Source organism: Pinus tabuliformis, chromosome 9 (genome assembly GCF_031772625.1).
Source record: "Pinus tabuliformis cultivar Carrire ecotype Pingquan chromosome 9, CPIR1, whole genome shotgun sequence".
NCBI classification, from domain to species: Eukaryota; Viridiplantae; Streptophyta; class Pinopsida; order Pinales; family Pinaceae; genus Pinus; species Pinus tabuliformis.
The window spans coordinates 478,730,476-478,743,101 of NC_142307.1; the positions used below are offsets into that span (position 1 = coordinate 478,730,476).

Below are 12,626 nucleotides of genomic sequence, written 5' to 3' on the forward strand. Positions count from 1 at the left end.
ATGGCGGCATACGCAATTATATGTAAATTTATGGGGATATGGCCAACAGAGAAGGCTTTGCAAGTATGGATAAGAAACCACTGGAAACCAAAGGGGGAAATAACCCTCCACCTTAGGTCCAAGGGATTCTTCACATCGGTGTTCACAAACCTAGAGGACAAAGATAAAGTGTTCGAAGGAGGACCATATTTTTATGCTACGGAAGGCCTCTACATGCGACCATGGGTGATGAATTTTGTCCCGGAATGAGAAACATTCACATTAGTACCGGTATGGATAAGACTCTACTCCCTACCTCTAGATTACTGGCTGCCTGAATCCTTAAAAGCCATAGGCAATAAATTAGGTCATTTTTAAAAAATATTAGAGGCGACTCTGCAAGGAAAATACACCTCCTTTGCCCGCATATGTGTAGAAATGGACCTATCGGGAGCACTTCCAGACGAAATCATTCTAGAAGTATATGATGAAGAATGGGTGCAGGCGGTGGACTATGAACATGTCCCATTCAGATGCCATAAATGTCATGAACATGGGCACCTCATCAAAGATTTCCCTTTAAGCAAACTAGAGGACAATATGAAAACCAACATAGGCAGAGACCCCGAAGGAGTTACCAAGATGGGAGGCAAAGGGAAAGGAGGAAAAAAGTACCAAAGGAAAACTAGTAAGGATAAACAACCAAGTCATAACAGTTTCAATATTTTAGAAGAAGATGGGAACAATGGGATGAACCAAGCATCAGAGGATAATCCTGTAGAGAAGGAAAAAGATACTAGCATGGAGGATGTACCTGAGAACAACAAACTAAAGGAGGATCTGCCAAGCATCATGGAACTTCGCAAGGACCATGAGATGACCCCAAGTGAAGTTGGAACAGAGGACCATGAACTACAGAAGATTCTTGAGAGGGAGAATCTCGATCTAGAAAAGTTCCTGGAGTAGGGAACCACCAAAGGGGTTGATTCTCTACCACAAGAGAAGTTTGACAGAGTGCAACAACTCTTCCTCTGGAGATCTCAAGCAAAGGGTTCTGGAGTCAAAAGAAACCATGACAGCCAGGAAAATAGAGAGCTTAAAACAATGGAGGTAACATCGGGACATTCTTCCAAGAACCCAGGTAGGAAAAGAGGACGGAAAAGATAGAATGAGCCCCTGACAGAGTGTGGGAAACTCATGATTAACTCAGGTAAGATGAAAGATCTTACTAGTTACTCATTTACAAACCTTTCATAATGAAGCTCACAACCTGGAACATTAGGGGTCTAGGAAGTAAAAGGAAACAAAGAAATCTTAGCAATAGAATAAAAGAAGAAAAACTAGATATGGTGTTTATCCAGGAAACAAAATGTTCAATAGATAAAATCAAAGAGATACATAGAAAATGGCTCATTAAGTATGAGTATCTAGAAGTTAAAGCAGACAACACGGCAGGAGGGATTCTCACACTCTGGAATCCCCAGAAACTTGGAATCCTAGATGCTGAAGCATCTAGGAACTACCTTTCAATGGTGATCCAACCTTTGGGTGATAAGGAAATATATATGATCACAAATGTTTATGGTCCTCAAAAACTTGAAGACAAACTCAGGCTTCTCACCTCATTGGAGGAGTTGAGAGAGAGACATCCTGTTATGCCCTAGATTCTGGGAGGGGACTTTAATATGATCAGATCTCTTACAGAAAAAAAAGGAAAGACCAGAACACTAGGCAGAGACTCCATTGCCTTCTAGAACTTCCTAAACGACATGAGGCTAGTGGACATGGAGACAATAAATGGTACCTTCACCTGGAACACTAAGAGGGGAGGGACTTCTCAATTTGCCTCTAAACTAGATAGATTTATAATCTCGGAGGACCTCCTTCTCACCGGCCTTGACTTGACTGCATTGATCCTTCCTTTTGGTGGCTCAGGTCACTGGCCTATCCAACTTGAAGCTTCTTTTATAGGCACTCCAGAGGAACAGACCTTTTAGGTTTGAAAATGTCTGACTCACCCACCCTGACTTCATCAATAATATTGGTAAATGGTGGGTGGAAGATTTGTCTGTTCAAGGCACTAATATGTTCCTACTACAACAGAGACTGAAACACATCAAACTCAGACTTAAAGAATGGAACAAAAAGGAGTTTGGCAATATTTTCAAAGCTAAAAGAGAGGTTGAATAGAAACTACAAGGAATCAATCAGATCCTTATCACAGATGGCTTTATCGAGGAAAGAAAAATGCAAGTTGACTCTCTTCAACAGGAATGGGAAGATAGATGCCAGCAAGAGGAGATCTTCTGGAGACAAAAATTGAGAGTGAAATGGCTTAAAGAAGGGGAAAGAAACACAAAGTTTTTTCACAAGTCAACCATGGATCACAGGTCACATAACATGATTTCAAAACTTAGAGACACTAAAGGGAAAGAGCTTAGTACCCACAAAGAAATGGAATGTGCTCTAGTACAACATTTCCAAAGCATAGCAAAGGAGCCTCTCGTAGACAGATCACAATTTATCAACAACTTCACAAAGTACATTCCAAAGCTTGTAACCAGGGAAGACAATTACAATCTTAACAGGCCAGTGAGTGAAGACGAAGTTAATGACGTCATCAAAGAAATGCAAAATGGGAAAGCTTCAAGACCAAATGGGTTCAATGTTGACTTCTTCAAAGCATGCTAGGAAATAGTCAAACAAGATATCCTTGAAGTTGTGGAGGACTCGAGAAGATCCAAGACAGTTTTGAGGGCGCTTAATGCTTCTTTCATAGCTTTGATTCCAAAGGAGGAAAAAGCTATGACACCAGATAGATTCAGACCCATAGATTTATGAAATGTGGTGTAAAAAAATTATTTCCAAAATAATTGCAAACAGAATCAATCCCCTTCTTCCAACGCTTGTGTCTGAGGAGCAAACTGGATATGTGTAAGGAAGGCAAATTCTAAACAACACCATTCAAGCTCACGAGGTGGTTCATTCTCTTAAGAGTAATAAGCAAGAATGTATGATCATACAGCTTGACCTAGCGAAAGCTAAACTGGTCGTACATCAGGGAAGTACTAAAAGCGTATGGCTTCGACCACAACCGGATAAGATGGGTAATGGTCCTTGTTACCACAACTAATTTTTCAATCTTGCTTAATGGCTCTCCATCTAGAACCTTTAGGCCTTGGAGAGGCCTTCGACAAGGAGACCTGCTCTCCCCATTCCTCTTTATTCTCATGATGAAAGGATTAGGCAAAGCGATTAAATCCACCAATATAGAAGGGAGAATCCAAGGTCTCAAACTCACCTCGAATGGGGATGCCTTGACTCATCAACAATTTGTGGATGACACTATGCTGTAGGGTACACCCACGGTCAAGGAAGCTAAAGCATTCAAACAAATCCTGAACGACTTTGCTATGGCCGCTGGTATAGAGGTAAGCCTCTCCAAATCAAAAAATTTCTTTTTTAATACTGACATTTCTATTTAGAGAAACCTCTCCAGAATTCTCAGCTTTCAAAGAGATAAGTTACCATCCAAATATCTGGGAATACCTCTCACTGACAAACCTCTGAGCAAGGAAGTTTGGGAGCCAGTGACTAATAGACTGCAGGACAAAATTAGGAAATGGACAAGCAAGTCTTTGAATTTAGTAGGATGACTAGTGCTTACAAAGGTTGTCCTGCAAACTATTCCCACCTTCATGTTTTCAACTCTTCTTGCCCCTAAAGGAGTTTTGCAACTCATCAGGAATATTCAAAGAAATTTTCTTTGGGGCAAAGGGGAAGAGAAAAAAAAATGGGCTTTGGTAGCTTGGGATAAGCTCTGCAAACCTAAGAACCATGGGGGTCTGGGACTTCATGACCCTGAAACCCTTAGCAAAGTCTTGGGGGAAAAACTTTGGTGGAGATGGCTAAAGGAGTCGGCAACCCCATGGGCCAAGCTCTAGAAACAGAAGTATGCAAATAATTGGCAAGAAAGGGATCATATTTGGATGGCTGGGCACATCAAGGGCTCCCACATTTGGAATAGTGTTTGGGAAAATAGAGCCATAGTTCAGAAGCACAGTTTCTGGGAGATCGAAGATGGAAACCTAGCTTGGTTTTGGGAGGATAACTGGCAGCAGGAACCTAACCTGTGCAGAGAAGAATTAGCCAATCTAAAGAATGACACTGACAATAAAGGTTTACTCAGGGTAAGTGACTTCTGGGATCAGACAAGAAACGAGGATAAATGGAGAACATGGAAGAACTTGGGATATAGTGAAGAGACCCCTTTGAAGGCCCGAGTAGAAGCTCTTGCAGTTATCTTGCAACAAAGAAAGATTTTAACATCTACATTGCCTGACCAACTAAGACGGGGAAGAAACAACGAAGGCAAATTCAACCTCAAAGAAGCCAAAAGAATTGCCATTGGGCTTGACTTTCCAAACCCTGATAAGATATGGAAGGACCTATGGCAGAACTCACACTGGATGAAAATCAAACTGTTCATGTGGTTGGTGCAACATAAAAATATTATGACTTGGGAAAATCTTCAGAAAAGAGGTTTTGTTGGTCCATCTAGATGCCAGTTATGTGACCTACAAGAAGAAATGATGGATCACCTACTCAACCTCTGCCCATTCACCTCTACCTTGTGGAATTGGGTAGCCTCAATCTTCAGGCAAACTGACAGGGACGCATCCAGCATTACTGGCACTTTAAAGAATTGGCGAAAAGATTTCTCAGAAAATGAAATAGTCAACAAAGCCTAGACTCTGATTCCAGGTTTTTTGATCTGGGATGTCTGGAAAGAATGCAACAATAGGATTTTCAAGAACAGAATTGGCTCAACACAGAGCATCATAGCTCAGATTATAAGACAACTCAAAGAAACTGTAAGTACCTGTCTAAAGAAACCCCTCGAAAACCCTACTCTAAACCAGGATGCACATATACTTCTACAATTGGGTCTCCAATTGCTGATCCCCCGGGGCATAAGCAAGATCACAAGCCATACAACAGCGGGTAAGGAATTCTGGCAACCTCCTCCACATGGCTTTTTGAAATTTAATATAGATGGAGCCTCTAAAGGAAACCCTGGAGTGGCTGGTTATGGCAGAGTCATAAGAGATGAGAAGGGAGACATACAAGTCATCTTTCATAGTCATTTAGGGAATGCCACTAATAATATGGCGAAACTCGTGGCCTTAGAGCAATGCCTAGAAATCTTGATTAAGTCAGATTTACACAATGCTATTGTAGAAACAGACTCTGAATTGATAATTAATTTGGTCAAGAAGATATGCAACGGTACAACACCAGAAAAAGTGTCAAAACGCTGGCGGTTACTGCAGGCCTATCAACGTATACAATCCCACTTGCAAGCCCTGAGAACACTCCAATTTGTTCACATAGGTAGAACAACCAACAGATTAGCAGATCGCTTGGCGAATGAAGGAGTGCTTTGTTCAAGAAGTAATAGAAGATATACTTGGGCGTTGACACCCTCAGGGAAATTGCGTGAGGACTGTCACAAACAGGCGATCATAGACAGGGAGTATTCTCAGAGTATGTAAATTCAGCAGTCAGGAGACTGATGGAAACAGTAGGAAATGGACCAAGCGCAAGGGGTAAACAGCGGGCTGGTTGGCAGGCTGCCGACCATAGATTGCCTTAAACTCCACCATCCTATGGATTTCGGGTGGAAAACCACACGGAGGTTAAAACTTCAATCGGACTCGAAAAACAATAGTGTGGTGATTTATGATACTCATCGGGTCCGTAAGATAAAATAAAGCGTGGGCAAGTTACTGACCCGAAATCAGCTCTGGACCGTCGGATCTCCGAGGGTGGGATCGCATGGTGATCAGAGTGAAAACATGATCGAAGGTTAATCCACAAGCGGACCCGAAAAAATTATAAAGCGACAGTTTTGTTTCTCATCGGGTCCGTAAGATAAATTAACGAGTGGGCAAGTTGATGGCCCGAAATTAGCTATTGACCATCGGATCTCCGAGGGTAGGATCACACTGTGATCGGGTGATAAATCGATTGAAGGTTAATCCCTAAGCGGACCTGAAAATTATATAGAGCAACGACTTATTTTCTCATCGGGTCTGTATGTTAAATTAAAGAGTGGGCAAGTTGATGGCCCGAAATTAACTATTGACCGTCGGATCTCTAAGGGTAGGATCACACGGTTTTCGGGTTGTAAAGACAACCAAAGGTTAAGGTATGTGTTTAAGACACAGGCGAATGCAATGTAGGCCTTCGGTTATGTGGGCCCTCGACATCAAGAGCTTACAGGTTCGTTGATGAGCGAGACTTATTACTTTTAGAGGACCCAAGAGAACCTCTGAACCTTCTAATCTCTATTTCGAGTTTAGATAGACGGGTAGTTTCTATGTACTCTCTATTGGACAGAATGTTTTGACAACAATCCTGTTGTAGTTTTGTTGAGTCAACCCGCTGTATGTCGAGTGTTCATAGAGCCGATGTTGCTATTGTACAATATGTATTTTTTCTTGACTAATGGAAAGCTCCACTCTTACTTGATAGAAAAAATATTTATATTTAAAATATTAATTTTTTTATAATTAAATAAAAAAATAAAAAATATATAAACAAATTTTTTTATATCCAAATAAATAAATAAAAGAAATTAACTTTATTTTAAACTACGTATAATTAAATAAAATACAATATACATATACATGTAAGAAATAAATAAAAAATTAAGTCAATTTAATGGACAATATTTCAAAAATTAAACCAAACTAATACATTAGGTTACAAAGTTTAAAAGATATATATTTTTAAAAATTCCATTAAGTTAATTTAAAGATACTTCCAAACAAGCTTCAAGCTTTGGGATATATACCCTTTCATTTAATACAAAATGTTATCCATTACCAAACTAATCTATAATAAACATAAAGTGATTGAGCTTTACACAAATTTGAATAAAACATAAAGTGATTGAGCTTTACACAAATTTGAATATAAATAACGATATTTTGTTAAGATTTTTTTACTCACTTATATTAAAATTAAAAAATTGTATACATTTTTATTTTGATATCTACATTGAGAATAACAAGATGTTTTACGAATCGTAGGGTGGAAGAACATAAAGGAGGAAGAGGGGGGCGGCCAATTTACCATCACCTCAAAGGACTAAGTAAGGGAAGCATGGACACCACCCTTCCCCTCATGGCAAGTGTTTGCATTTAATTCCGAGATGCACTCAATAATGAATGTCTGCAACAAGGAAATTTATGATAGGGGGTGGAAATACAAAGAAATTGGAATGAGTGATGTGCACTCTTTTCAATGTTAAATATTTCTTGTTTCATGGTTTTTTCTGGTGATTTAAAGATAGCAAATTTCATTATTTCTAGTTCTATGGTTTTTTCTAGTGTTTTAAAGATAACAAATGTTAGGTTATCATAGATAACAAATGTTAGGTTATCATTGGGGTTCTCTAGGTTTATTATCTTTGTCACAAAATATAAAACTCTCTAGGCACTTTTGGAGGCTTTGAGGGGTATGGTCCAGGCTCTCTTGGTTTAGACATCCCAATCTCTATAGCTCTTTCCTAAGAGGTTCTGCATGTAGTATTAATTTTAATCTTTGAGAGAGGGGAGAAGATTCATGAGGTATCTAACATTTAGTATGTGGAGCAACACAAAAGATATAGTTAATATTGCTTCTGCTAATACTAGGTGGCAAAACTCCACGGTACGACTTATTTGCTTGGACCTACTCACACTGTTTCAACAAAGATCAAGTTACTAGAAAGTGTTGGGATTCATTCACTAGTTATTTTCCATCTATTCTAGTTTTCAGTCTGGTTCTATCCTTATTCATTGTTATTATATTCTAAGTATTTATGGCTCGCTTAAGTTCTTTGGTCTCCATAAGTAGCTAGTTGAATAGGGTCAGCTTGAGCGGGCCTAATGGTTAAGAGCATGTGTTTCCTCTTAAGAGGTCAAAGGTTAGCCATAAACAAAGGGGTCTCATCACCAATTTAGTGCCAAAGTGGGTCCCTTGTCCCATAAACAAAAAAATATCATACACCAATTTAATATGTAGCTTAACTATTACTTTAAAATTTGATAATAATAATAATAAATTACTATATAAATATACACATAACCATATTTAAAAAATAAAAAAAATTTAAATCAATTTCAATTTCAAATTCAAATTCATCAAATATATAATTTTTTTAATATAAATAAGTTAATACTTAATTTACATTAACTAATTTAACCCCTTTTGCTGTTGAATCAATCCAGATTTAAACCGTGCATGAAACTGGTATTCGAAAATCTTCAAACCAAACTTGTTTGATTAATTTAAAACGAAAACCATTTTTCCTTATTATAAGGAAAAGTGTCAATTTAGTTGGGGTTCGTATTTTTCATGTTACTATATGTTTATGCCATGCAATGTCGGTGAGATTTGTCTGTGTAAAAATACCACTGAGATTTGCGCCACTAACACATCCTCAGGTTTATTTAAATTAAAATAAAAGTATTATGAAATTAAAAATAGAAAATGAAAACAATATCCACTTCATACTCGGGTTTATTTAAATTTAAATTAAAATATATTAAAAATAAAAAATAGAACAATATCTACGTCATCCTCAGGTTTATTTAAATTAAAATAAAAGTATTACGAAATTAATAATAGAAAATGAAAACAATATCCACGTGATGTCATTTTTTGTCCGTGAGAGCCCACGGTAAAATGCAAAGCGGTGCCTTTTAGCACAGACTCATTTAAACGCAGAGAGGAGCTCATTTAAACGCAGAGGGGAGGAACAAGCGAGTAAAGGGAAACTCATAACAACCGGATCTCAACGCAACGCAAGATGCCTGGCGATCGAAGTATTGGAGTTGCAGTGGACTACTCAGCCTCAAGCAAATTTGCCCTCAAATGGGCTCTGGATAATCTGGCAGACAAGGGAGATCGAGTCGTGGTTATTCATGTCAATCAAAACAAACCGCCGGAGAGCGGACAGAGTCAACTCTGGGAGCAGTCCGGATCACGTAATCAACTGTTTTATATTTTCATTCTCGCCTCTCTCTCTGTTTTCTGTCACTAAATCTGGATGATATTGAGCCTGGATCTGTGTTTAGATCTGCCATGGGGTTTTTCGTTGTTTGCTTGATGGATTTTAAGCGGCTCTGTTACTTGCCTTCGATGCCATGGTCAGATTATATTAGAGTAATCATGGAGACTTTCTGCCTACTGATGATGATGTGTTGAATGTGCAGCTCTGATTCCTTTATCCGAGTTCAGAGTAGCCAGTATGTCTAAGCATTATGACCTCAATCCGGATGCTGAGACTCTGGATTTGCTGGACACTGCGTCAAGGCAAAAGGAGGTTGGTGCTCTTTGATCTTTACAGATTGTCATTGTTATTTTGTAAACATTTTTGCATTTTGTTATGAAGGTAAAACATGGTGATATCCAAACAGGTTGGGACTAGGGCAACTTCTGACTTTGATGTAATATATATCCTAATTCACCATTTCTCTACTGAAAGGATGCCCATTTAAGAACATGAACTTGCGGTCCGAATTTTGCAAAAGTACTTCCATCAAAGGGACCTTAAGTCTTGGTGTAAAGCTCACATAATCTCGCAATAACCAAAATGGGGAGGATAGTATGTCCCAGGGAAATTTGATAAAATAGATACCCCACCCACCTTTTCTCATATTTAAGGGTATGATGTTGTGATCTTGATCTTGGTGGTAGTTAGATAGCCCACCCACCTTTTCTCGCAATTAGGGGTATGATGTTGTGATCTAAAGCATGGTGGTAGCTAATAATCAGGTGGATATTGTTTGGATCATCAATTTGACCTTGGTGATTATATGGGCTAAGCTACCATTCGATCCTTATGCCTGGGCTCCTACTTTCACCACTGTTCTCATCTATGAGTGAAGGCTATGCTACTGTTGGAGGTCACGATATGCACCTTTTTCATTACCATTGGATACCTGTGACTGCGTTCCTACCCTCACTGATGTTTTCAGCCACTAGTAATTATCCATGCTATTTTATTGTTGGATCTGGTACCTTGACTCCTAAGCAATGTTCTCTTCTGGATGTTCCCTTAACTTCTTACATGAAGAGATATTTTATTGTTGGATCTGTTCCCTGGATCTGTTACCTCATTTAGGGACATGAGCCTGTGGTAAAAAAATTGCATACTCGTTCTATGGCCAATAAATGGGAGGCTATTGTCTGGATCACCAGTATAACCTTGGTGATTGTGTGGGCTAAGCTATAATTGGATACCTGTATGTGGGCTCCTACTTTCACCAATGTTCTCTTCTACTAGTGACTATCCAGGTTATGCTGTTAGATTCTGGTCTCTTGATTCCTATTTTTTGGAGGAAAATCTCATGGGATGCCCTTTGTTCTCTGGAATATTTAAATGGAGAGTGGTTCAACCACCAACCACAATAACAGCTGATAATTTCAAGGGACTGAACCAGATCCGAACCTGTGACATATGGCCCCCCCTTTGACAACATATGTGATGGCTGGAGGGTTCGACAGTTTGAGCTAACACTAGTGCTATGGTCCCCTGACTACTATTTGTGACAATTTTCTCATCTATTGTGGATGATGTTGTAATTGCACATAGTGGTACCAAGCTACTGAATACTTTTGTAATAGCACATAGTGGTACTAAGTGATAAGTAAATATTGATTCGAAAAAGAAAATACAAATTTGACCCTTTGCAGAGCAGACCTTATAATCTGATATAAGCTAAAGCAGAGCAGATCTGGATCTTGGCTTGGATTGGCAGTGAATCCTTGTTAATCGGACTTGCAAAGCAGATTTCAAGATTCAAACACTCCATGGAGTAAATTGTTTTTCCAGACTAGGTTACAATTGGATTCTCATGCCTAGGCACCTTCTCACAGCCCTGTTCTTATATAAATTGAACCTAAGGGTTCCCAGTGATACATAATTGTTAACTTTCAAAGAAAAAATATCTTTTTAGATCATCTGCTCAGCCGACTCTATAATCTGTCCCACATAACCTATCAGACCAAAGTAGCCTACATAATCACAAAAAACTTGTTGCATGGACTGAAATATGATCCTTTTCTTCTTATTTTGATACACTTCCCAAAAACCCATCTAATTCTAGGTCTCATATGGTACCTCGGTTGTAACTTGAGAACTTGAGATACAGGCATCCTCGTGCTTCAGAACTTAAGATGCATATCAAATCTGGGTGCAGATGGACCTATGCCTTGTCTATGCTGTATGCACCGAAGTATCATTACACAGGCACATGCAAAGTTGCAAGCATGAAGGCCCCCCAAGGGTTGATGGATCATCCCGATTTCCATCCCTGTCCCCAATCTAACCCTGTCTGTAGACTGTACCTTGTTTCTTTAAGTATAATAAATATATATGCAAATGCAAAGTCACACATGCCCCTTTCAGATTTCATACAGATCCCTTTCTTTTCCCCATTAGATTGGATATACCATGAATCTGAATATATCGTTTTGTGACTCTTTGTTACAGCTAGAAGTAATAGCCAAGGTTTATTGGGGTGATGCGAGGGAGAAGTTATGCGAGGCGGTTGAGGACCTTAAGCTTGATAGTTTGGTGATGGGCAGCAGAGGCCTTGGGCAGCTGAAAAGGTATGTTATTCCTACAGTCTACTGATGCTTCACAATTAGCCTTTGCAATTCATTGTTTGATAACACACCAGTGCAATACCCCACTGAATATATAGTAGGCATTGCATGTTAGTGCACTAAGTTCCAACAGGTAAAAAGCTCTGTAGGGGATTCTGCCGTGGCTGATCACAAGCACCCTACTGTTTTAACAAGTTTGGCTAACGGACTTTGGTGTACTGGAGTTTATGTTTGATTTCTGATGGTTCAATTTTGTATTGCAGGGTTTTCCTCGGAAGTGTGAGTAATTATGTTATAAGCAGCGCAAACTGCCCCGTGACTGTTGTAAAGGAACCTGGATTCAAACCATGAAGAGAATCAGTGTTTCATATAGGTATAAATAAAAAACAAAGAAACCTTTTGGTTTGTTATGTCCGTAAGGCACTGGGATTTGAACATTACCTATGCCCTTTTGATTTACGAATTGTAATTTGTAAGGTTGGGACAGATATGGTCAGTATGTGATGACAGCACTGTATTCCTGCAATGTTCATCGCTGTTTGTATTTTTTATATATTTTGGTATCTCCGCCACAGCCAAACTAGTTTTTATATTTTGGCCAAAGCTTATTTGTGTTATTAGCTGATCTGATTTCTTGTGACTAGTTTGGCTGAAGTTCCTTTTGCAACAGTGTTTTGGCGCTTATTGGTTAAACTTATTTATTGGTATTAATATAATATTAATCTCAGAGGTAAACTTATTTATTGGTATTAATATATTAATCTCAGAGGTCAGTCAAAGTGCTTAGGAGGACCCCTTATTACCATGTAAGAGAAGGCTCCAGAGATGTATTTTAAGAGTAAGAAGAAATGATGGAAAAGAACCAAAAAGGATGTTATATTCTTGACGAAATGATCTCCACCAAAGAAATATAGTTAACCATAAGTTCAGATGCCATATTGAAACACATCTTGAAATGGTAATAATGGAAAGATGAGATATGC

The 12,626-nt window shown here is 38.8% G+C and overlaps 1 protein-coding gene across 1 annotated transcript; it reads left to right on the forward strand.

Moving 5' to 3' along the window:
- Positions 1 to 8,724: 8,724 nt before the first annotated feature.
- LOC149149297 (universal stress protein PHOS32-like) lies at positions 8,725 to 12,382 on the forward strand. Its single transcript, XM_089445463.1, has 4 exons — positions 8,725 to 9,017; positions 9,246 to 9,355; positions 11,528 to 11,646; positions 11,907 to 12,382. Exons 1-4 carry the CDS (start codon positions 8,840 to 8,842, stop codon positions 11,992 to 11,994), a joined length of 495 nt encoding a protein of 164 aa, XP_089301589.1. The 5' UTR covers positions 8,725 to 8,839; the 3' UTR covers positions 11,995 to 12,382.
- Positions 12,383 to 12,626: the final 244 nt, after the last annotated feature.

What these genes read in the sequence shown, in the direction of transcription:
- LOC149149297 (XM_089445463.1), top strand. Translation starts at nt 8,840, where the DNA reads ATGCCTGGCGATCGAAGTATTGGAGTTGCAGTGGACTACTCAGCCTCA. An exon ending in CTGCGTCAAGGCAAAAGGAG is followed by an intron (nt 9,356 to 11,527) that starts GTTGGTGCTCTT and finishes TCTTTGTTACAG; the next exon opens with CTAGAAGTAATAGCCAAGGT. An exon ending in GGCCTTGGGCAGCTGAAAAG is followed by an intron (nt 11,647 to 11,906) that starts GTATGTTATTCC and finishes TTTGTATTGCAG; the next exon opens with GGTTTTCCTCGGAAGTGTGA.